This window comes from Arachis ipaensis, chromosome B6 (assembly GCF_059453495.1).
Source record: "Arachis ipaensis isolate K30076 ecotype BB chromosome B6, ASM5945349v1, whole genome shotgun sequence".
In the NCBI taxonomy this organism is placed as follows: domain Eukaryota; kingdom Viridiplantae; phylum Streptophyta; class Magnoliopsida; order Fabales; family Fabaceae; genus Arachis; species Arachis ipaensis.
In genome coordinates this window covers 151,964,043-151,990,729 of record NC_142441.1, presented here as the reverse complement: position 1 = coordinate 151,990,729, position 26,687 = coordinate 151,964,043, and the positions used below count along the sequence as shown (strand labels likewise).

At 28.7% G+C, this 26,687-nt stretch overlaps 1 protein-coding gene and 2 long non-coding RNA genes across 7 annotated transcripts; 2 read left to right on the top strand and 1 right to left on the bottom strand.

Moving 5' to 3' along the window:
• The first annotated feature begins 11,256 nt into the window (after positions 1-11,256).
• LOC107605692 (uncharacterized) lies at positions 11,257-18,267 on the top strand. 5 transcript variants are annotated; one of them, XM_021105356.2, is made up of 16 exons: positions 11,257-11,444; positions 12,547-12,923; positions 13,010-13,235; positions 13,324-13,569; positions 13,679-13,797; positions 14,180-14,278; positions 14,407-14,494; positions 14,654-14,883; positions 15,091-15,272; positions 15,471-15,670; positions 15,969-16,307; positions 16,442-16,543; positions 16,663-16,960; positions 17,078-17,226; positions 17,311-17,595; positions 17,870-18,267. In XM_021105356.2, the coding sequence occupies exons 2-16, from the start codon at positions 12,625-12,627 to the stop codon at positions 18,110-18,112; spliced, it is 3,105 nt and encodes a 1,034-aa protein (XP_020961015.1). In that variant the 5' UTR covers positions 11,257-11,444; positions 12,547-12,624; the 3' UTR covers positions 18,113-18,267. The 5 variants fall into 5 exon arrangements, with proteins under 5 accessions (XP_020961015.1, XP_088346222.1, XP_088346220.1 ...); XM_088490096.1 differs by lacking the exon at positions 11,257-11,444 and adding an exon at positions 11,763-11,790; XM_088490094.1 differs by lacking the exon at positions 11,257-11,444 and adding an exon at positions 11,771-11,790 and having other exon boundaries at positions 12,482-12,923.
• A 257-nt stretch (positions 18,268-18,524) lies between these two features.
• LOC107647777 (uncharacterized) lies at positions 18,525-26,013 on the bottom strand. Its single transcript, XR_002349554.2, has 7 exons — positions 25,807-26,013; positions 24,897-25,162; positions 21,305-21,563; positions 20,324-20,503; positions 19,493-19,570; positions 19,197-19,286; positions 18,525-18,726 (listed from the first exon to the last, which is right to left on the bottom strand). It is a non-coding gene; the product is annotated as an uncharacterized LOC107647777 (long non-coding RNA).
• On the top strand, positions 22,015-24,237 carry LOC148563157 (uncharacterized). The gene is made up of 4 exons (XR_015885761.1): positions 22,015-22,199; positions 22,291-22,340; positions 22,434-22,562; positions 23,948-24,237. It is a non-coding gene; the product is annotated as an uncharacterized LOC148563157 (long non-coding RNA).
• Positions 26,014-26,687: the final 674 nt, after the last annotated feature.

Below are 26,687 nucleotides of genomic sequence, written 5' to 3'. Positions count from 1 at the left end.
TAATAAGGTTTAAAATTTTTAAAATTTAAATTATATTTATTTAAATTTTAAATATTTTAGAATAAAATATGTTATTATTAATAAAAATTTGAGAGTATTATTTAAATAAATATATATAAATATATGTATTAAAAATTTAAAATATTATTTGAATATATGTACTAAAAATTTGAATGAGTTACTTAAATTAAAAAATTAAAATTTAAATAAAATATAATTCTATTTAATTCAAATTATATTAGATTAAATCAAAATAGTTTAAAAAATAAATTTAAATTAGCGCTGTGCACATCAATGATTTGCATAAAATTGAATTAGATTGAAAAGTATAAATCAAATTAATATTATCTAAATCGTTTAAAATTATATCATTTTTACAATTTAAGTTTCCAAAAAATATCATTTTTACGATTTGAATAAATTCAAAATGTACTATAAAATATAGTCTTATTTAGTTGACAATACAAATGATAGATGTAAATATATATATCCCTCTCACTTTAGGTTGGTATATATAGTGAAACTTGTGTATAAACTGTTAGACCCCTTCCACGGTTTATGCATGTTTGCATCTTCACAGAAACCGTATAATCTCTATCATGATTTCTTTCTTCCCAAATGCTTTATCAACGTAAATTGTGGAATCCTTTCAGCAGTTTACGTGTATTTCAAATTCGTGGGACCCTTTCACGATTTACATAAATTTGTAAAAAGTTACATTTTCGAATTTAAACTACAAAAATTATATTTTTGTAATTTTAAAAATCAAATATTTTATTTTTGTAAATTACTCCAATAATCATGATTCACGAATTTTCACATCAACCATCAATTCGGTAGAATAATATATATGAAATAAATAAACAAAGTGAGGAACAACAATATATAAATGCACTTTTATAATATGAGAAATGATAAAATAAAGTAAAACAATAATAATAATAATAATAATAATAATAATAATAATAATAATAATAATAATAATAATAATAATAATAAAAGAACCCCGCTAGAAAGGTACACACTACAATACATAATGACATAAACAGGAACTTATACGTTCCGTACTTCCATTAGATACCTATAAGCAACAACGAAAACTTTAATGCATGAGATATCTTATAACAATAATTATTATAATGCATGTGATGGAATTGAATGACTCTTAAGTTTTAACTGAGGTAGAAATTTTGTTACAATTAATTTTATGTAAAATTAATAATTAAGATTCGTTAGATAATAATTTAGTCAAATTTATTAAATTATCTAACAATCTTTAATTATTAATTTTTTTCTAAAATTAACTGCACCTGAATTTTTAACTTGATCTAATAACATATTTGGGTTTCTATTTTTTTTTTAAAAAAAAAAATCTAAACTATAACTTGGATAGAAGCCATTCTCTTCTATAATTTTTGTCCAAATTATAAATTTAGATTTTTAAATGAAAAATTCAATTGCACACATAGAATTACGGCATTGGAGCCCCGGCGGCGGGAACGTCGACGGCGGCAGCGAAACCGGGGAAGGCATGGCCAGCACCAGGACTGTGACCTGGATCCGTTGGGCGGAAATCGTTAGTCCCAAACTGGTCTCCAATATTGTTGGAACCTATCATATGGCGGCGCCAAAGGGCCACATTTTCATCAAGTGTGGCTATTTCCTTGTTGTTGTCATCACTTTGCATAATTGGCCTTGCAAGAGCTGAGAAAATGGTTAAAGCAAGAAGAGTAGAAGTGATCATGAACACAAACTTTGAATTGGCCATTGTGTATGTTTAGAGAAAGTGGAAAAGTTTTAAGCTAAGGGAGAGGTTTAAAGATATAATTTAATTTGTTGAGATTTGAACAATGTATGTGGTAATTGTATATATAGACCTCGTGAGATCCACACAGCAACGACACGTGTTCATTTTAGAAAAAAAAATATAGGTAGATAATAAAAATGCTAAACAATGTAAACAATTAATCTATCGGATGTTCAATTTACTAGGTGTGGGGATGATTATCTTAATATTAAAACTCAGGTGGATAATTTAGCAGTGTAGTGTATTTTTATTTTATTGGACCAATTTTAGAACCTATTATTCACATTATTCACAAAAACTATTGTCTAATCCATCACAAAATTGATTCAGCTTAGAATAAAAATAAGAGGAATGCTAGGGGGCAGCAACTTTTGTGTTTTGTAACGGCTATCAATAATATTTTTAATGGTGTAAGATTAAATTCAATGGTGTAAAATCATTCAATTTTCTTTTAATGGTTAAATGCTGGCCAACTTTTTAAAAAATTGCTAGCCTCCATGACTTTTCCTAAAAATAATAAAATGAGACAAAAAATTAATAATCCAGTTAAACTGATTTGATTTAATTTTTTTAACGTTTAATCAGTCTAAAAACAAAACATATTTTAAAAAAAAATTAAGTATTTATTTTATATATAAATATTTTATTTTATTATATTTTATTTTTAAAATCTGAAAAACAATATTATAGATATTCAAAGTCTATTATCATTATTATTATTAATGTAATTCGACTACCGGTTAATTTTGAAAGATTATAATCACAACTTTAATTTTTATATAAAAATATCATTTATATATTAAAATTAACTGCTAAAATCAGTCATAATATATTTTTGTATAAATACATATGCAGTTATTTTAAGTATATATTTATAGTTGATTTTATATGAATTTTAATTTTCCTTCTATTTCTAAAACTCAAATTCGTTCAAAACTATTGAAAACAAAATTAATTTTTCTATATTCGACCAAATTGCTAATATAAGGGTTCAAAAGTTAAATACTGAATCCAAAATGACCAAAAAAAAAAAAAAAACACACAACGACAAGAACAAAAAAACAAAGTGATGAGGAAGTTGCTGGAATATATACATAGCGGATGGTGAAAATGTAAACCTTGACATGATTATGTCTCCCCAACGATTCTCTTTTGCAATTTGTACGATGGATCTTGTTGGAACTATCCCTTCTTTTATCTCTAAACTTAGGTATATATTTCGAATATTTTGAATATATTGACTTAATTACAAAGTATCTTTTTTCTATATAGATAATTGTTTGTAGATATTTTATTTTAGAGAAAATTAAACTTTTCTTTTTTTTTTTTCTAAATGAGATATATTTCAACAAGGAAAAATATAGAAAGTGAGTACATACAAAAGACATTTTAAAAATAATCGTATAAACATAAAAATCATAAAATTAATCATGTGAATATATTTTTTGTTGAGATATAAACAGTATTCTTTATAGAAAAATAATTAATAGATTGAATTGATATTATAATCGTTAATTAATAAATTGATAATGATGCATGGTCATTAAGTTTATTGGTTAAAATATTAGAATTAAGACAAATAAAAAGAATTATGACTTATAATGTACAATAAAAATTGAAGAGATAATACTTAATTTGGTCATTGAATTTGCATACAATCTTTAATTTAGTCCTTAAAGTTTCAATTGTCTTTATTTAATTCCCAAACTTTGCGAGCATAATTCATATTAGTCCTTGAAACAATTTTCAATGTATATACATTAATAGAACGTTGTCATGGACAGGCGGATACCACACTAGACTATGTAAAATGATGTCGTTTTAGTTTTGACACTCAAATAATAAAAAAACAACATCATAAGTGGTATTTATTGAAACTTTACCTAATAAAACAAGTGATGCGACATCATTTTTGAGCTATTTGAATGCCAAAACCAAAACTACATCATTTTACATGTTTCAGTGTGGCATTTGATTGTCTATTTCAACGCTCCATTAACGTTTTTTAACTAAAAATCGTTTCAGGGATTAATGTGAGACACATTTATAAAATTTGGGGATTAAAGAGAGGTCATTAAAATTACAGGGACTAAATTGAAACTCGCGTGTAAGTTTAGAAACTAAATTGAGTATTAACTCAAAATTGAATTATAGTGTAACGAATCATATCTTATTCCAATCTCCCATTCAAATACTCCCATCACCCTACTTTAATTTAAGAATAAAAAATAAAATTTAAAAAAAATAATATTCAATCTAATCCCTTAATTTATACGCGAATCTCAATTTTATTTTTAAAATTTTAACTATCTTTATTTAATTTTCAAACTTTGCAAACGTAATTTATATTAGACTGTAGGATAATTTTTGACACACATTAGTTTGTATATTACTCATATAAAGTTATTTTTATTCAAAGATGATAACTAATCATTATTAAATAATTTTATATATTTTGTTAAATTATAAATCTAATAATTTTCATAGGAAAATAACATTAAAGAATGAGATAGATATGCAAAACAGTTAATTATATATGAAGAAGAATAGTGCGATGACAGGTACACCCACAATGTCTTGCATGATAAGATGTTTCAAGGTACGAACCCAACTTTTGACTTTTTCATTTCCAAATTGATTATTGGCTTCATTACACTCTTGAATCCAGATTCCGATCCCTTGTAGACTTCATAGTAGATTCATCAACAAAAGTCAAAAAGGTTTGAGAGTATATACGGAGTAGATTCTTTCGTATCAATCAAATTTATTCTTAGTTATGATTAGCGCACACACCATATAAATCAAGCATAATCCTTGGTATGTATATGTTCTACTATTGGTGTTATTAGAGCAAAAAAAAAAAAAAAAAAAAAAACTCTTTCAATTTTTTTACAGTAAGATTGCGTTTGTTTATAAAGACAGGGATACAGAAATACAAAATTGTGTTTAACAGAAGAGATATGGACAGAGACAATATGTCCAGAGATAATTTGTGTACATCCTGATAGGACACAGAGACATTAACAAGAGACACAACTTATTTTTTATTTTTTTTTTCATTATTCTTGTTGATTTTTCATAATTATATTTTTTATTATTATATTTTTCATCTCAAATTTTTTGAAAGAAAATAAATGAAAATAAATTAGATTTTCATAATTTGTTTTAGTTTATCATCAAATAGAATATAAGAACATAAAATTTTATGTCTCTGTCCATCAGTATCTTGTCCTATCCTATTCTCAGTGTCTTGTCTTGTCATATTCTCAAAAACAAACGCAACCTAAATTAAGCTCAATTTATTCATAAGTAATTAAGAAAACAAACTAAGTAACAATAAATCATTATTGTGATATTAAAAGATAATAAAGGTGAAGTTATTTTGTGACACTATAAAATTATATGTTTAACTTTATCATCCTTGGACCCTAATAATGAAAATAATTAAATAAATATAATAGTAAAAGATAAAAGAAACAAATTTGTAAAATATTATTTTGGTCCTAATATTTTAAACTTCTTATTTTAGTCTCAATTTTTTTCAAATAAATATCCTATTTTAATCCCAGAAAATTTTTAAACGGATTTAATATATATTGTTCTACTATTACATTTAACATAAACAATTCCCATATTGAAGAGTTAATAACATTCGATTTCAGTATGTAAGTAAAATCGATGAACCAACGATCACTAATATAAAAGTTTTTCCTTTAATTTTAAAGCATTGATGATTGATGGGTGGGATTTGGAATTTTATACAACAAAAAAATTAAAATGAAAAAGTGTTACAGACAAATTTTAGTTATGTTTTTCTAATACTTGGAAGAATATATTACTTAACTAGTAATGTTATTAACGTCCATATCGCTCATTTCGTTAATTATTAGTGTCAAATTTAATAGCAAGACTATATTCAACCTGTTTAAAATTTTTTAGAACTAAAATATAACGTTTAAAATGTTAAAGACCAAATTAAAATTTGGTCCAAATATTAAAGACTAAAATAGTAGTTTACCAAAATTCTAACTTTTAATATTGATTTTTTATTTATTGATAATTTTTTTAAGAGATCAAAACACCTATCAGTTAGGTTTGATCAATTCTATTTCGTTCTATATATGTTGATACTTCCTTATGAATTTGGCAAATAATAATTGACCATAGAACAAAATAAAAATTATTTATTAATTACTCTTCTCATACCATATAGTATTTTCCTGGTAGTCAAGTGTTACATCATGCATGCATGCCACCATATTATGGTGAAGAAATTAAATGTATATATTTAAACTTTTATATACATAGTAAAAATTCAACGTTGCTCATCAATTTGTCTGAAAAATTGTAGGGGTTCTTATTTAGTGGAATCTTCCCTTTTCCACTCACCCAGCCACACTTCCCATGCTCAAGCAAATATGTTGCTAAGAACAGTAACAAAACAATGGCAATCAAGCAGTTTTGAGAAAAAGCTCACATATATTAAAGAATCCACAATAAATCAAGGTAAATTCTATAGTGCTTATGATTATAGTAGTTATATATATGGTGGTGGCTAATATAAATTAAGGTCACGTTTTTAAAAAATATCATTAAATAATGGAAATATATATTTATAATTTTAGTTATATTTTTTTAAGTGTTGCAAAAATTTCATAAATTCACACCATAGTGTTTGTGTGTGTGTATATATATATATATATATATATATATATATATATATAGTAATGTTATTTATTTTGATGTAATTTATCTCATGTTACAAATAAGTGATTTTTAAAAAATAGAAAAAGAAAAAAACTAAGTGATTTTACTTTTTGTGATTTATTGAAGAAAACACTTCTATTTTGGTAGCTAATCACATGTAAATTTGGTTAAAATTAAAGACACAATATATTTAACAGAGATATAATGGTATATATTTGTCCAAATGTCAGGAAAATTATAATTTAAAATTATTTTATTTAATTTAATATATATAATTTTATATATAATATTTAAAATTATATACTTATTACATCTAATATTATATATTTATTTTAGAAGTAATTAATAAATATAACATAAGAAAAATTTAAATTGATTTAAGCTGATTTTTATTATTTTTAAAAATTTTTTATATTAAAAAGTCATCTAACCTAAAGTACTTGATACTCAGCCGAAAATGAGGTATTTAAAGAAAGAGTTATACTACATATACATTAAAATTAGTCACTAAAATCAGTCATCAGTATAAAATATATGTTGGAATATAAATATATATTAAAAATAAATTAAATCACACATATATTTATACACAAATATATTAGTGACTGATTTTAGTGTATAAATTACATACATATTCATAGAATACAACAATCTAGAGGGGATATTTCCCCCTAGTTAGTGTCAAGATATGTCACCAAAAAGTGTAATCAATGCAATATGTTGAGAAATTAAAAGCGCACTGAAAATTGAAACCAAAGTGAATTTAATAATAGTCACCAAAGAATAATATATAAAGGGTAACTATATTTTGAATCCTAGTGGACCCTTTTAATTAATTTGCCTAGAACAAAAACTATATATATTAACAACGATGTTCTATCATCGATTTGCTTCAAAGGTCACTTGTCCATCCATTAAAGGAAACATGAGAGGTAGGCATGTTGTTGATGATGAACACTTGGGTTGGCTCCTCAACTTGGGGAAGATGCTAGCTAGTGACCATCATATGAGAATGGATGTGGCTCCCAGCAGTAGTAATGTTGCATTATTTTTTGTCGTCAGTTTTTATCTATCATGCACGGACACTGACACGGACACGGAACACGCCGGCATACGAATTTTAAAATTTTATAAGACATGGGATATGTATACATATAAAATATAAAGTATTTTTTAGATAAATCGTAATGATATTTTGATATTTTATTGATATTAAAATATAAATTAATTTTTTAAATTATTTTTATTGTCTTATTTTAATTATATCAAGTATTTAAAATTTTTGTATTTTAATAAATAAGAATATATACTCTATCTAAATTTATTTCAAAAATATATGTTAAGAATAAGATTGGACACGCTGACACGTGATGGTATTTAGGTGTGTCCAAGCGTATCCGGAGAAGAATTCTTTTGCCTTTTATTAAGACACAGTTGAACATAACAGACACGCGTGTCCAACGAGTATCAGTGAGTGTCGTATCCGAAATGTGTCCGACACACAGACACAGCAACTCAGTAAAGTGTCCGTGCTTTATAGGTTATTATTAGGTTTATTTAATATCTCAACGATTTTATCATATATATATATATATTTTAATTAAATTGTATATTATTTTTAATTTTATAATTAACTTATTTTTATATTAAAAACGTTAAAATTAATAAAATATTTTATCCAAAAGATATAATATTAAAAATTTAATTATAAGTATCTTTAATTTATGAAAAAATATTTTGTTAAAATTAATATTTTTTATATTTAAAATGATCTGATTAAAAAATTAAAAATTATATAAAAATTTAATTAAAAAATATAAATTTAATTATAAATTTAATAAAATTATAGAGATCAATAAAATAATTAAATTTTATTATTATTATTAGTACTAATTCAATTCGTAAAATTATAAAAGTTTAATTTGTTTAAAATTCCACGTTGCCAAGTTGGCAAGTTGGTAGCCAAGTGTATTTATATTTAATTATTTATGTCAGATGAAATGCTATCTTTTTCTTGATAATGAATGAGGTTTAAGACATGACATTATTGTAATTTTGTACAATAACAAAAAAACCTTACCTACATTACGCCTACAAAGATAGCAATATATTAATGCACCATAAATGATGATAACATAAAAGATTTGCTAGCTAAGTAGTACTTTAATTCTTTGTGTTAGTGATTTATTAAAAGATTTAGCTAATATATATTTTAAGAGCATATAAAATGCATGTTAAGATTAAGATTATTATTAGTATAATATTTAAAATTTTTAATAAACATATAATAAATACATTAGAAATATAAACATTTTGTATTTTTGTTATAATTTTTTCTAATTAATAATCTTATTATATGTGTTTTTAAAACACATATTGATTAAACTCTTAATTATATTATTAGTATTAATAACCTCCTTTGAAAAAAAAAAAATGGGGTTCAACGAAAGTGGCAGGTAAACTATATATGTGACTTAACCTTCATATTATATCACGTAACCTAAGTGAGGTTACATATATCAAACATTATACCATAGACCATAGTAACTTTATGGCTATATATATATATATATATATATATATATATATATATATATATATATATATATATAATTAAACCGTTAAAATGTAAAATCATGCTTAATTTTACTTAAGTATAAAGTATTTTTATATGTGTATCTAATGGCATAATGTTATATCAATAAAAATAATTATTTTTTATATTAAGTGCATAAATAATCATCTAAAAAAAATAAATATAATTATAAAATTATATAAAATATTTTATATTATCAATGTATCAAAATTAATCTCTATGACTAAAAGTATAAAATATTTTTTTTTGGGTATAGAAATTAAAAAGTATAAAATTATTTTTTTTGTTTTTGGACATGAGTATAAAATTATTTTACTTGTTTTTTTATTTTTTTCTCCCCTAAAAATTAAATAAAAGATAATATTTAAAGGATATCTAATTACACTGTTGAAATAATCATGTGATGAGCCAACCAGCTATTGATTTTTTTTTTTTGGTCAGGACCAGCTATTGATTATCAAAGTGTTTTCTCTTGTGTGTTTTTGGTACTGTCAAAATCTTTTTTGTGTTTTTATTAAAGTGAAAGTTCACAAAAATATTCCTGTGATTTGGGCTTGGACAAAAATAGGTGGTAGCTTAAGCCCATTTCTAATAAGAATTGCCACACGCCAAGAGCGAAGAAGAAATCCTGACAAAAAAAAAAGACGAGAGAAGAAGAAAAGAAAAAAAAAAAAAAAAGAGAAAACGGCGGCATTGGGACAAAGAAATAAAAGAGAACGCACGCACGCAACAGAAATGTTTAGAAACGAAAAGAAAAACATTTAATGAATGTGAATGAACCAAGTTTGAAAAACCTCATTTGCCAAGCAACCTCCTTAATCTTATCGTATCTTGTAAACAAAACAAAACATTTCACACTTTATTGGAATAAAACATTAAATTAAGCACTTTATCCTTTTTTTTTTTCTCTCTTAAAAAATTAATTATAATACATACCTGTGGTTTGTGTTATGCCCGTGGTTTGTGACTTTGTGTAATTAATTTCTTGTGTGGCGTCAATTGCGTATAGTAATAACAATGAATAAATTAAGCAATGTACTAATGACAATTACTTACATTGTCGTGAATAAATAAGAATAACTAAGGCACAAATAGAATAAGTTTTTTTTTTCTATTTACTAGAATTATAAATTAATAATTTTGGTGTTATAATTTTTTTATTTGACTAAAACATTTAAAAAAAAAATAAAAATTGGCCAATGAGTAATAGCTCAAATGGTATAGTCTCCCCATACTCAATTAAGAGGTTGCGGGTTCGAGTCTCTTATTTTTTGGTAAAAAAAAAATTGAATATTATAAAACTTTAAATGATATTTTCTACGGTTTTTTAACTATTAAACTATAATTTTTTATTATATTATTTTATAAAATAATAAAATATCCAAATAAAATGCTAGTATAAATAAATTTCGAAAAAGTATAGAGTACCAATATACTATCTGCTAATTTATTACTAACAATAATTAATTATTATATTTTAAACACATGTATAAAGAACATATCCAAAAAATACGCCTATAAAGATATTTCTATTAGACATAGTCATAAAAAAAATATTTTTATTTGTAATAGCTCAAATGGCATAGTCTCCCCATACTCAATTAAGAGGTTGCGGGTTCGAGTCTCCTATCTTTAGGTAAAAAAAAAATTGAATATTATACAACTTTAAATGATATTTTCTACGGTTTTTTAACTATTAAACTATAATTTTTTATTATATTATTTTATAAAATAATAAAATATCCAAATAAAATGCTAGTATAAATAAATTTCGAAAAAGTATACAGTACCAATATACTATCTGCTAATTTATTATTAACAATAATTAATTATTATATTTTAAACACATGTATAAAGAACATATCCAAAAAATACGCCTATAAAGATATTTCTATTAGACATAGTCATAAAAAAAATATTTTTATTAGACACATCTATAAAGACACTTCTATTAAATACTGTTATAAATTAGAATTGACAGAAGTTGGCAGAAATACTCTTGGTTGGTAATGTAGAGGGATTAATAAATTTCATACCGACAATACTAATCACTTCTAGAATTTTTTGGATAAAAAATACAAATATATTTTTTATAAAAGTAAAATTATAAATAATTAATTTGAAGAACAAAATTAATTAATTAATTAAAATAAAAAATGATGGAAATGGTGGTGGGTGTGTTATGGTCGCAGGTTCAAAAGAATATGCCGTTGTTATGTTCCTCTTCCTCGCAAACATTCTCAGATGCCAACTTTGTGTTGTGTTCTTATGTACTCTTACTTCTATTTTCTTCCTTTCTCACCCTCCTTCTCTTCTCTTTCCATAGATTAGAAGGTAATCGCAATTTTCCCTCTTCTTAATTCTCATTTTTTACTATTATTCTTATTGTTGTTGTTATTGTTATTCTTATTTTCTCTTTATATTCAATTTTCGTGCTTTTCTTTTTGTATTCTTTAAACGTTTGGAACGTGGAGATTGTTATGGTCGGTGTTTATCGTGTTGCAGTTAAGTTTGAAAAATGTTTTTTTTTTTTCTCTTTTTTCTGGTTATGATGTTACGTTGCGTTGTGTTTTTTTTTGTGGCTTTGAAGGTTTTGGTTTGGTTTGTTTCCTTATTTAAACGTTTTTCTTTGCTTTCTATGCTTCTTGTATTGCTTTAAAGTTTAATAAAGAAGGAGGAGGTAGGAGATTAGGGTTTCGGTTTCTTACCAAATTTGATTGGTCATGTTTTATTTGAAGTATACAACACTGGTAACTTGTGGTAACTGCTTTTTGTAGGAATTCAATTTTGGAATTTTTTTTTGGTTATATATTTTGTTTGGTTTAAGTATGATTTACTCAGCTTTGTTTGGTATTAGTAGTTTGTTGTAGACTTGTAGTGGTTATTTTTGTTGCACTTTGTGCTTGTAACCTCCATCTGAGGTTATTGTCTTCTACCTGTTTGATGTGAATCCTGAATGAACTTCATATACTTGTGGAAAATGTAAGGATGTTGAATTGAAAAGGGAGAAGTGTTGGGAAATGAAATGGGTTATGAAGTTATAAGGGATAGTGTTTCTGGAGGATGTGATTCTAGAAGATACCTAAAAAAGAAAGAGGATGGTCCATGGAGGCATTTAAGTTGATTTGACCTTGGTTCATATATTTGGCTAGTTAAAGTTATTACATTTGATCTTTGTTCATTTGGTTGTTGTGGTGGTTGAAGTTGTTGTTCTTATGTGTCCTTTGCTTTGACAAATACTTAATTGAAAGTTAAATTCATAATTAGCTTAACATTTGATGTTATTGTTCTTCTATGTGTCTATATGTAAATAATGTGATCCCATTACACTTAATTTATACTAAAGTTTCTATTATTATAATTTTGTTCAGGATATTGCTTGTGGTGTTGCTTTCGTGATTTTCTTGAACGTCTAAAGTGGACTTCATCATTGCAGGAATTCTGATTAACGTTACGGCACAACTATATAGTAATATATATAGAGATTTTTTTTATTCTTGAATGAGAGATTGGTATGGGCTCTGAAAAGCAGTCTTCCGGTTTTCTCGATACGATCAAAATGGAGAGGGTTAGAACAATTCTAACCCACACTTACCCTTACCCTCATGAGCATTCCCGACATGCTATAATTGCCGTTGTTGTTGGTTGCCTATTTTTCATCTCGTCCGACAACATGCATACTCTTATAGAAAAATTAGACAACAACATTAAGTGGTGGTCTATGTATGGCTGCTTGTTTGGGTTCTTTTATTTCTTTTCGTCGCCATTTATAGGGAAGACAATCAAGCCTAGCTATTCAAATTTCAGTCGATGGTGAGTTTCTTTACCACCGAATGTTTATGTGTTCTTTATGAAAAGTTAATTAACGGCTCAAAAATAATTCCTTATCTACTTTACAGGTACATAGTCTGGATTTTAGTGGCAGCAGTGTATCATCTTCCTAGTTTCCAGTCAATGGGGGTGGATATGAGGATGAATTTATCTTTGTTTCTGACAATATATCTCTCTTCTATATTGTTTCTTCTTGTCTTCCACATTATATTTTACGGCCTCTGGTATATTGGCCTTGTTTCACGGGTGGCTGGAAAGAGACCACAGATCTTGACCATTCTTCAAAACTGCGCTGTAAGTTTGAAAGGTGATTTATTTTATTTTATCTTTTGTATTTAGGTATAAAGTGTCAGTATTGTTCTGATGCCTCTTTTTTCTATAGGTACTTAGTGTCGCGTGCTGTGTATTTTACAGTCATTGCGGCAATCGTGCCTTTTTAAAACAGAGACCACTTGACCGTAAGAATTCTAACTGGTTTAATTTCTGGAAGAAAGAAGAAAGAAACACATGGCTTGCAAAGTTTCTTCGGATGAATGAGTTAAAGGATCAGGTTTGCTCATCTTGGTTTGCTCCAGTTGGATCTGCAAGTGATTATCCACTTTTGTCAAAGTGGGTTATTTATGGCGAGGTACCCAGTATGAATATATATGATTTGTGTTATCTTCTATGTTAAATCATATGTATATTTTGATTGTACTACTTTACTCATTATAGTCATAGTTGTTTTTGTGTTTTAGATATCTTCTTGCAATGGTTCCTGTCCTGGTTCATCAAATGAAATTTCTCCCATCTACTCTCTGTGGGCCACATTTATTGGGCTTTACATTGCAAATTATGTGGTTGAAAGGTCAACAGGGTAAGTAATTGATTTCATCATGTGCTAAATTTTGTTATTTTCTAGCATGAAGTATGAGAATCCTTTTTCCTGGCTCAAATTAATAGAAAATGTACACTATTAAGTAGTCCCCACAACTTTTCAGTGCCACCCAACTTTTCATAATTGAACGAGTTAAGGGTTAATTTTGTATATGTTGTGTTTCTGATAATGTATTTTATTTTCCCAAAACTGTTTATGTTTAGTTGTTTACTACTTCCCTTTGCAATGCAATGTGGCACACTGCCATGAAGCCTAGGCTCAATAGAGCAGGATGCATATTACATCTTCATATTACTTTACATTAATATTTTCCTCATCAATTAACTTGATTGCTGTGTTCTTGTGTTTGAAAAATTAACAGATGGGCTCTCACCCACCCACTATCTGTTAAAGAATATGAGAAGATGAAGAAGAAGCAGATGAAACCTGATTTTTTGGACATGGTTCCTTGGTACTCTGGGTATGAATTTAAAATATTATTATGTTTACCAATTACTCATTTTTCTTTTTAAAAAAAATTCTTGGGGATTTTGAAGGTGGCCTTTGATTGCATTCTTACACTTGCCCTTAAAATACTAAATGATGCAGAACATCAGCTGATTTATTCAAAACAGTTTTTGACCTCATTGTATCGGTAACTGTCTTTGTTGGGCGTTTTGACATGCGTATGATGCAGGTAACATTTTATTTTTCCTTTGACATTGCTTATAATATTATATCACTGTGTCAGTTTAATATGTAGTTTGAACCTTGAAGTACTTAGATTGTTATAGTGTATCCGATGAAGTATTCAATATACAATTACTTTAACTGAAACCCTTATGTTTATCAACAGGCAGCAATGAGTAAGGTTGACGATGACAATCATAAAGGTGATATTATGTATGATCATTTTAATGAGAAGGATGATTTTTGGTTTGATTTCATGGCTGATACTGGCGATGGAGGGAACTCATCTTATGCTGTTGCACGGCTTCTTGCTCAGCCTCAGCTTCGTACAGTGAAAGATGATTCTGTGGTCAAATTAAAGCGTGGAGACTTGCTAATTATTGGAGGTGATCTCGCGTAAGTTTGTTACTCCTATTTATTGTGTCTATTGTATCATCACATGATTTGATTAAGTACTATTTATTTCGTATAAGTTTCATATGAATGATAAGTTGACTCCTGTTGAATGTTGATGCTGCAGTCAATGTGTCATTTGAACATTTTGAAATGTTCTGTGTCCATCTTTTAGTGCTGTTTGATGATTTGGTGTCTGCTCTGTTGTAGGTATCCTAACCCATCAGCATTCACATACGAAAGGCGCCTTTTTGTTCCTTTCGAGTATGCTCTTCAACCTCCTCCTTGGTATAAAGCAGAGCAAATAGCTGTTAACAAGCCTGAGGTACCCGATGGAGCTGAACTCAAGAACTATAAGGGACCTCAGTGTTTCGTTATTCCTGGAAACCATGGTTAGTTTCAGCTCATGATTTGTGCTCCACCATATTTTATTCGTTCTCAAGGAGATTGTTCTAAAATAATTATTATTTTTTGATTTTGTCATTTAATCTCATCCTATTTTTGAGAGGATTTCTAAATTCCCTTTCTGCCTAAAGCCAATACGATGCAGTGATTATTATTGTTATTATTTTTAATTTTTTGCTTGTCAGACTGGTTTGATGGACTCCAGACCTTCATGCGGTATATATGTCATAGAAGTTGGTTAGGGGGATGGTTAATGCCACAGAAAAAGAGTTACTTTGCTTTGGAACTCCCTAAACGGTGGTGGGTTTTTGGGCTTGATCTAGCACTCCATGGTGATATTGATGTGTACCAATTCAAATTCTTTAGTCAATTGATCAACGAGAAGGTATAATAATTTTTCCTTCCTCTTCTTTGTTGTCTTCTTACAACTTTATGTGATGGTGAAATAATTATTTTCTAAATAAGTATACTCTAAACTTACGTAGAATAATTATTTTAGCGATCTCTTTCTTGTTTTCTCCGCAAACTTTTTACATAGGACTACTATGTTATGAGCATTTGAATAAACTTGCATTTTAAATTATTATATGACCTAGCAATGTTCGAATAATTTATTTATATGACCTATCTATATATTGAGTATACCCACTCTCTCTCATGGTGCTTCTTTTCTCTTTGTCAAGGTTCAAGAGGATGATTCTGTGATCATCATAACCCATGAACCTAACTGGCTTACTGACTGGTATTGGAATGATGTAACTGGAAAGAATATTTCTCACCTGATCTGTGATTATCTAAAAGGAAGATGTAAGCTTCGAATGGCCGGGGACTTGCATCATTACATGCGTCATACTCACACACAAGTAAATTCAGAGGGGCCTATCCATGTACATCATCTACTTGTAAATGGTTGTGGCGGAGCATTTCTTCATCCCACCCATGTTTTCAGTAAATTTCAAAAGCTTTATGGAGTTAACTATGAATGCAAGTCTGCATATCCTTCCTTTGAAGATTCAAGCAGGGTATGTAGAATGTCTACATTATATTCTTGGGGTGTGACCCTTTCTTGGACCCTATGTAACATGGGATACTTAACACCGGCTTCCCTTTTGCCTTTTCTAACACATGGTATAATATAATTTTTAACATGGTGCAGATTGCATTAGGAAACATACTAAAATTTCGTAAGAAGAACTGGCAATTTGATTTCATTGGAGGCATTATATATTTTATACTGGTCTTTTCAGTGTTTCCGCAAGTGAGTTTCTGTTCCTTTTTATTTTCTATTTTTTTTCCCTCCCAAATGTTAATTACGGCTTTTGTGCTACGGTCTTGCCATTTGTCACTAAATAGTGTTTTCTTTATTTTATTTTCCAGTGTAAGCTGAATCATATCCTGCAAGAGGATACATTCCCGGGTCATGTTAAGAACTTCTTGGCTACTGTGTGGAATGAATTTATATACATCCTGGAACACTCTTATGTGTCGCTGGCAGGAGCTATAGCTTTACTGGTTGCAGCATATTCTTTTGTTCCATCCAAGTTGTCGCGGAAGAAAAGAGCAATGGTTGGAATTCTTCATGTTTCCGCTCACCTTGCTTCAGCACTGATTCTTATGTTACTTCTTGAAATAGGCGTGGAAACATGCATCCGGCATAACTTGCTGGCAACTTCAGGTGTTGTTTTAACCTTTTCAATTATTTGTGTTCATGCTTGACCTTTGTCTCTGATGATTTTGGGTTAGGATGATGAGAAAAAATATTTAGTTTTACTTTTTTGGGTATATGATCCAGGGTATCATACTTTATATCAGTGGTATCGATCGGTGGAAAGTGAACACTTTCCCGATCCCACCGGCCTCAGAGCTCGTATTGAACAATGGACGTTTGGACTTTATCCAGCATGTATCAAGTACTTAATGTCCGCCTTTGATGTGCCAGAGGTTAGAAATGGATTCTTTTAAGTTTCGAATTTACCTATCATGATATGATTATGGAGATGATTGTTTTCTTTCCTCGCTTTCCAGGTCATGGCTGTTAGCCGTAGCAATATTTGTAAGAACGGGTTAGAGTCTCTTTCGCGAGGGGGTGCTGTAATCTATTACGCTTCTGTTTTCCTTTATTTCTGGGTCTTCTCAACACCTGTTGTCTCTTTGGTGTTTGGAAGCTACTTGTACATTTGCATCAATTGGCTTGGCTTGCACTTTGACGAAGCTTTCTCGTCTCTACGAATAGCGAATTACAAATCATTCACGCGATTTCACATCAGGGCTAATGGCGATCTTGAAGTTTATACCCTGGCAGTTGATAAGGTAACAAACTTTAAAACCAAAATGCACCAAGTAAAACTTATAATGATAATCAATAATTAGACTTGGATTAAAGAATTATGTTACAATAAATAGTCAGTTATTGCAATAATTTGAATCTCTCAAATTGCTTTAACACATGCATAGTAGCAACTAGCAAGGTCATCAAACTGTCTAATAGATAACACGTAATTCGTTATGAGTTCACAGAATTGTAATTTATGAACTGTCTGAGTTTAATCGTTAACGAAAATCAATTACATCTTTGAATGAGCAGGTTCCTAAGGATTGGAAGCTTGATCCTGATTGGGATGGAGAGACAAAAAATCCACAACAGTTGAGCCATTTGAGAAAGCATCCAAGCAAATGGAGAGCAGCAACTTCCAACCAGGATCCAGTACACACGGTCAAAATTGTTGACCATTTCATTATTGAAACAACACAAAACAATAGTAATAGTAATACTCAGAAGAATGACACTGTATTACAAACAGATGATAGTGATAGGACAGTTCAATGATCTGTTGATCTTGTTCTCATAATTTGTAACATAAATTAAAAAAATGTAGTAGTAGTAGGTAGTAGTAGTAGTAGTTGTAGTAGATTTTGTATCTGTTCTTTGTCTCTTTTCCTATTCATCTATTCTGTAAAAAAAAGGTAGTAGTGTAAATGTGCTAATCATGGTGTCATGTAGGATTAAAAATGGTGGGTAAAAATTATATGAAGCTACAAAATTTTATCATCTTAATCATACTAATACTTTGGAAAAGAATGTCAGAAGAATAATTCATATGTACAAGTTACAAAGAAGAGGCACTAATTGTTACACCATGCAAAATCAGCTCCTACCTTTCTATTTTAATTGAATATATTTCAACTTGTATTGAAATATACTGGTCCACCAAATGGATCAAAAAGTGATGGTAGCAAATAGAAAGAGATTGTGAGTGTGTTATGTTTCAATTTTCATCAGTCTGATGATAGAAAAGCTTGGTATCGAGTCCCTTTGAGAGCTACTTGTAATTGTTCCCAGTTCTCAAATTGTTCTGATAATGGAGCTGTGTGTATCTTCACTTGACGACTGTGCAAATCTCTGTACGGTACTCTTAGAAATTCTTGAACATCATTCAGTTTCTGGATATATATATATATATGAAGAAATGTCAACATTGGACCATCTAAATAAAATATATATCAAATTTTAAGCATGATAAGTATAAAATTTTCTATGTTATCGTTATTTTACTTACTTGAATATTTCAACAGTCCTCTTAGACTTGTATATTATATATATATAACTAACTTTTTTTTTTAAGTCTACTTCATTAAATAATTCTTGTTCACAATGTACTAATAATATTGATCAAATTTAAGTCATTACCTCAATCTAATCTAATACTCATGTTTTAAGTATATTCATACTAAAATTGGTTCTCCCACTTAATTCAATAATTGTGAAATTTGCTTGAATATCAAATATTAGATTTTTACTCACCTTTATAGAAAATATAATTTTTTTTAACCAAACTTAAAAGTGAGAATTAAACATTGTACAAAAAAAAAAAGAAAAGAGTGAATATTTTAAGGGTGGACATGTGCCTTACAGTGAGATTTTTCAGAAGATCTTCATAATAGAGAACAATGTGGTGAGTGTTGTTAAAATATTCAATGGCTTTTGAAGCTATTAAACCACTCTTCCACCTTAGCCCATGACAACAATAAAGATGTCTCACGGCCCACAAATTCAGCCCAACATCTTTATTGTTGTCATGGGCTAAGGTGGAAGAGTGGTTTACTAAATTATAATTTAATTTGTGTATTCTGTTGGGCTGAATTTGTGGGCCGTGAGACATCTTTATTGTTGTCATGGGCTAAGGTGGAAGAGTGGTTTAATAGAAGCTGTCTCTTTTGTTTCCTTCAGTTCTGATTCCAGTAACGTGGTGTTGATCCATGGCTTGTATTTGGCAAGAATTTTAGCCTGCAAAATTAGCAAACCCTAGTTGTTCAAATTTAGTAATTTTATTTACTCTTCATATCAACTTGGTAGATTAATTATTATATAGCACATGTTTGGTTTTACTTTATTCTAATTAAAAAGTGGCTTTTCAACTAAATGCTATCTCTTTGCAGCAGGAATTTGATTATAAACTTCTCACAACTTGCAACTACATTTTATGTATTTATTTATTTAGTTTTACTTTTTAATATATTAGAAAACCAATAAAGTTCCTTTAAAAAAAGTACTCAATATTAGTAAACATGTAGAAAGCAAAAAAGGATAGATAAGAATCTATTTTTTGAAAAGGAAAAAAGTAGAAATTATTTTCTCCCTTATTTTTAGAAAAAGAAATAACGTAAAAAAACACTAATAAATTTTACAAATTTCTGCAAATTTTAGTAGAAAAATCACAGATTTTGAAATTGATAAATAAAATATTATTCATACACTGAATACTCCTGATATCAATATAAAAATACAAATATTATTAATTAATTATATATTTAAATTATTTTTTAATTAACAAAATTAAGAGAACATATATTAATTATTAAAAAAATTAATATCAAAATAGTATCTTCTATAAAGAGTGAAAAAAAATAAAAATTTATCTTATTTAATATTAATTAATTATTATAATATTAATAAATATTAAATAAAATAAATTCGGACCGTTTTTGTCTATTATTTTTTTGCTATTAAACACCTTTAGAAAGTGAAATATGGAAAGACCTCCAATGGAGAGTGAACATGAGACTTGTGGGTTCCATTCAATGGCTTGGCATCTTTGTCATATGAATTTGCCAACACAGATACCATTCTGCGAAGCAAATTTCTTCTGAAAAGAAATATTACAAAAACCTTTCTCCTTTCAAAGTATTTCACTATCTCTTCATGATTCTCCATCAAACCCTGAAATATATTATGTAGTGTATGTATAACATAATAATCACATCTTTGGAAAATTACTAAATATCCACACTTTTTGTCAATATAATTTTTCATTTATAAATTATATGTACTATTTTTAACCATTGAATGAATACATAATTTTATTAACTTGTGTCATTTTATTACCTCTTAAAAAATTCTAGTGGTAATAATTTATATCATCATCAAATAATTGTGCAAGCTAGCATGATATTACACTTACACTTTTTTTTTTATAATAAAAAAGTTTTCTAATGATGTAAACAATATTACATACAATCCGCTTGAGACACCTCAGTTTGTTAAAAAAAAATTTCCTTCTTCATTTTTTTTCTTCTTTTATCGTATTTAAATATAATTTTTATTCAAATACAAAAATTAAAAATTAAAAACTTATCGAAAAGTAAGATTGATAAATAAAAAGAGTTTAATATTAATACACTATTAACATAAAATTATACACGGTTCAATCGAATTCATATATTTAAAATATCTTTTGAATAAGTGATAAGTTCAAATATTAAATTTTACTGATATAATAATATATGTGTAAAACTCTTTTATATTCGTTTTTAGTGTATACAAAATTAAACTCAAGTAAAAAAAAATTGAATAATATATATCGTGGAAACTCAGGTGCAGTCGACTTCACGTGAAGTTGATAGCTGAGAGCCGCTAGATGGTTTGACTTTGACTAAGTTTTCATCTAACGACTCTCAACTATTAATTTCATGTGAAATCGACTGCACCTAAGTTTCCACCTATATATTGATTTGTAGAAACCTGATTGAGCATCCATTTGAATCCCAAAGCTGAAGTGCATTCATTCTTGGAAGCACTAGTGAACCAATCAAGATTGTAAAGTGTGTCCATTGTCTTCAAAATTGAAGAAACATTTGCTCTTCTTTTTTTCAAAGAGAATATCTCTCCATTGGAGCTTACATTGCCATGGCTGTTCAAAAATGTCTCAAACCATCCACTTCCTGATCTTTGCATTGAGAGGATCACAAAAAACCTAACAGGATTACATGCACATTCCTCTCTGTATTCACATCCATGAATCATTCATTAATTAATTAAATTAAACTCATGAAAAATAATCTCATTATTAAATAATATAATAAACCCACAAAACAAAATTTTTAAAAAAGAAAGCAACAAGTGATCATCCCTAATATTATTTTTTATATGTATATGAATCTTTACCATATTAATAATTTCAATATTTTAAAATTTAATAGTGATCTATGTAAACCCCGGTTAAATTAGTAGATAATTAGTTAATAAATTATTTTTTAATAAGGAGGATTAGAAATGCGAATATTATATCAAAATAGGGTAGAGCTCATCGAAACGAGAATTTTGACACCAATTTTGAAGAAAACGGTCCAAAAATGGACCGAAAGGACCGAACCGGTTGAACCGGACCCGAACCGGGTTATCGGTTCAACCGGACCAGCCCTATTAAATGAACCCAAGCCCTTCATCCCCTTCATTCCAACAGAAGCGAAGCTTTCAGCTTCCAGGGGAGGGAAGAACGAGAAAAAAAAAAATCCCGTAACCCTCACGTTACTTTCCAAATCCCGTAACTCCTCCGTTCGAGCTCCGATCGCCGCACCGTTTGCGGCCACGCGTTCACCGCGTCGAGCTCTACATTTCTACCGGAACAATTTCATAGGTAACTTGCTATTTCACTCTCAGCTTCATCTTCCCCCAATTTTCGAATTTTAAGTGGGAATATTGAATTTCTTTGATTTTTGATGTTTTAGGATCCAATTAGCTTGAGAGAAACGTTCACTCTTGCTTGTGTGAAGCTTGGGTAAGATGAGGATACGATAATTCTATTTTATTTTCATTAAATTTGAGCTTTGAGTATTAAATTGGGTATATATGTATTATGAATGTGTATTAGGTTGAAAATAAATAATTGGAGCTTGAAATTGTGAATACTGGAACTTGGAGGAAGCGGATTAGTTGAGTTTTGAGGGGTTGTCTTGGTTTTGAATAAATAGCTTTGGTCGTTACGTGGAAATCGGCCAAGGTATGGTTTAGGTTTCTTGCATTTAATATATAATGTTCTGTGAAAACTTAGGCTAGATGACCATAGGATAAGTTGGAATGCAGGTGTATGCTTAATGTTTAGTAATTTGTCGATGAATATATATATTTGGTTGAAGTTTATTGGATAATTAGTTATTAACTAACGATTTGGTGAATTATTGATTTGAGGTATTTGTGTTAAAAGCCTAGGATTTGTGAACTATGATTCTTAGTTGAATTTTGGTTGTTGGATTTGAATATTGTATGAGTTTAATTGTTGATTTGAAGTAGATTTATTGTGGTGATTGTTATGATGATGAGGAAGAGTATGTTGAATTGAAAAGAAAGCAGGTTTGGACCCGAAAAGGATGGCAAAGTCCGAGTTTTAGAGGAGGTGCTGCCGAAATTTTATAAAAATTAGAGATTTTGTTTAGATGATTATTTAAAAGAAATTTAGATTTAAATGTTATATGGTTTGATTTTGAGTTATTAAGAAAGTGAGTATGTTTTAAGTTTGAAGTTTGATTCTTAGAAAAGAATGAATTATGTTTTGAATTGAAACTATTGATGGACGGAATGGGAGGTGTGATAATGAAGGATAAGGATTGAATATGTTTAATGTATGATGATGAATGAGATGCAATTGAGAATGATGTGGATGTTGAGGAATTATAATTGAATTATTTATATGGCTTATGAATTTGAATAATCTGAGATACGAGATTCCCTGGATTAAGTGCCGTGGCTTGCCACCACGTGTACCAGGTTGAAAACTCGATACTCTGTTGACCCTACGACGTAAGTGTGACCGGGCACTATATAAATTCCCGGGAATGTTACCCCCATTGAGCAATATTGATTATTTGAGAAAAATCTATGCATAGACTCTTGGGGATGCACGTCGGGGGACAGTCTAAGGACAATTCAGACTTGTCGGGTTGGCTGGATAACCGACAGATGAGCCTCATCAGCCATAGGACAGGCATGCATCATATGCATATTACTTGAATTACTTGCTTGTGCTCTAATTGGGTGTGCCTATCTGTATTTGCCATGCTAAATGTGTATTTGTTACCTGCAGTAGTTGTAACTTTCTTGTGTTTGCCTTTACCTGTTTATTTGTCTGTGAAAATGCATGATGGAATTTGGAGGTATGGAGGAATGGCAGTATAGGACTTAGATTTAAGGTTAAGTTAAGTTAGGATTAAATATTTTTAGGAAACCGTCTTTTATGGCTTCTGTTTAATACTTTAAGCTCTACAATCTAAGTGTCGGCGTTCTAGGATTGCCTCTGGCATTCCCAGGACCTTATATATTATGTGTGTGGCACCTTTACCATACTGAGAACCTCCGGTTCTCATTCCATACTATGTTGTTATTTTTCAGATGCAGGTCGGGAGCCATCTCGTTAGGCGTCTGGACTCTTAAAAGCGGAGGGGTTACTGGATAGTGTTGTTGTATAGTTTTGTTGTACATTGATGTATATATATGTACTTAGCTTTCTCTCCGCTTAACTTGTCCTTTTTGATCCTCTTAGAGGTTTATGGAGAGGCAGGATTGTGTGTATGTACTTTTGGGTTTTGGATATGTATGTATATATGTGTAAATATTCTCCGGCCAGTCTTGACTTCGCAGGCTGAGTTAGGAGCTTGTTATTTTGTATCTTTGGCACTCTATTCCTACTTCTGTTACCTTATGTTTGACAGTTACAGTTTTCTTAGCATGCAAGTTAACTCGTTCCTTGAGCATTGCGCTTTTATCTCGCGATTTTTATTTCCCCTATCCTTCAAGGCTCCTAGCATATTATAACTCTTCTGCTATTATATGTACTTGTTTTATTTTAGAGGTCGTAATACCACATCACCTCTGTTTTACGACTTAAGCGTAAAGCTTTGTGTGGTAGGGTGTTACAATCTAGCTAGCTAGTAGCTAGTCATGTATAATTAATATGTATGATCAACTAATTTTTTTTTTAAATAAATTCTTATTAACATACCAAAATACAATAGGCTTGTATAAAAAAAAAAGAAATACTTAAAACAAAATCTTGTATAACATATATCTGAAAGTATTCATAACGATACATACATCAAATATAGATTTAACAGCAATACTTTGAAGGATAGGCTTGTATGAAGGTGAAAACTCAGGTGAAGTCCACTTCACGTGAAGTTGATATCTGAGAAGCCGTTAGATGGAAATTTAGTCAAATCAATTAAATCATCTAACGACTCTCAAATAACAACTTCACGTGAAGTTGACTGCACCTGAGTTTCCACCTTGTATGAATTATGCCAAACAAACAATAAAAGGGAAATGAAGATCATTAATTTACCTATTATAAGTTTTGGGTTGTGGATAATGCAAGTAGGGAAGTTCCCATTGTTCCACACCATAAGGATAACAAGATGATGATGAATAATTATTACTATTAAAGACTTTACTTCTAAGTTCCAACAACTTTGTATTTGCTCTAATAATAACCCTTGGATGCTCTAAATTAATTGAGCAAAGATACATTCCACAAACTGCAGTGATGACCAAAACTACCAACCCATATGTTAATGGAGATTTCTTTATAGATTTTATGTCCACATAGTCCTGTAATCATGAAATTGATACTATATTATATGCCATTCATATGTCATAATATTAAAATAACTTTGAAGGGAAAAAAATAATATCAAAATAGATATAAATAATAAGGTTCTCTATCTTAGCTATTATACTTGAAATAAAGCATACATAAAATCTAAAAGCTTATTCATTAAAATTTAAAAGTAGGAGGCTAGAAACTTAATTAGGAAAATCAGAATACTTCTAAAAACAAAGCATGGAAGAAGCTATGCTAATTAAGAAAGAAAGAAGAAGATAATGTAATAGTAATAACATGTTTAAATAAACTTGTAATCAAACCATAATGTATAAATTATTACTACATACCAAACTCATATATATTTATTCAATAAAAAAATGAATAATCTTCTCCTTTTGAGAATTTAAGGAATCCATCAATACATGAAAACTAATTTGGCAGCTGAATGTAAGTCCAATGATCTTAATGAGAAAAAAAAAAGGAGAAAAATTTCAAATAATTGAGAAATGTAGTTCTTCAATTATTTGAAAACAATAGAACATGTAGAATAATTTGAAATAGTATTACAAATAATTTGAAATATAAAAGAAATTAAAATTACCATATAATGATTTGGATTAATATATATAATTAAGTCTAAGTCTCTCACCTTGTGAATAAGAAGTGTATCTTCAATCATCTTCTAATCTTCTTCAAAGGAAAGCTAAGAAAGAAAGAGAAATTTAAGGACAGAGACAGAGACCCACTTCTTCCTCTTTGATTTTGTTGAACTCCTCAAATCTATGCCATGTTTTTGAAGTGTTATATATAATTAGTTAATTACATATGTTCATAGTTTCGAGGTTTCCACATGAAGTTCTACGTTGTCAAATTCTACAAAGTTTGCTTTGATAATATAATATTTAGTTTCTTTATTAAACTTTTCAACGTAATTTACACGGAAGACATAATAATCATTACCAAACATTTAATATATGGCAATATATATGAACAACTGTTTATTATGCACAAATTTTACGTTAACTGGTGTGTATAATATAAATTGAATCCAGATAATTATATTTATATTATGGTGAAACTCAGGTAAAGTCGATTTCACGTGAAGTTGATATCTGAGAGCCGTTAGATGAAAATTTAGTCAAATCAATCAAATTATTTAATGGCTTTTAGATATCAACTTCACATGAAGTCGACTGCACCTGAGTTTCCACCTTATATTATATATTTGTAAGCGTCAGTTGAATTAAAAAAATGTTATGTTAGGTAACTAATGACTTTTTGAATAACATGAAGAACAAGCTTTAAAATTAGTTCAATTCAAGTTAAATACACTATACTCCAAATTACTCACCTAAAACTTAATATTAGAATAACCATCCGCATACTTAATGAATTAAACATCAGATATATCTATTATTCACATTGTCTAATATTTTCATTGTCTACCTATACTTTTCTTTAAAAAAAATATTTGATGTGAAGAATTAATCGATGAGGAGAAAACAACAAAAGAGAATGATGAAAAGTCTA

Bases quoted from the DNA above. Each gene is read 5' to 3' on its own strand.
- LOC107605692 (XM_021105356.2), top strand. From the start codon at position 12,625: ATGGGCTCTGAAAAGCAGTCTTCCGGTTTTCTCGATACGATCAAAATG. The intron at 12,924-13,009 runs GTGAGTTTCTTT...TCTACTTTACAG, and splicing joins TATTCAAATTTCAGTCGATG to GTACATAGTCTGGATTTTAG. The intron at 16,544-16,662 runs GTGAGTTTCTGT...TTTATTTTCCAG, and splicing joins TCTTTTCAGTGTTTCCGCAA to TGTAAGCTGAATCATATCCT.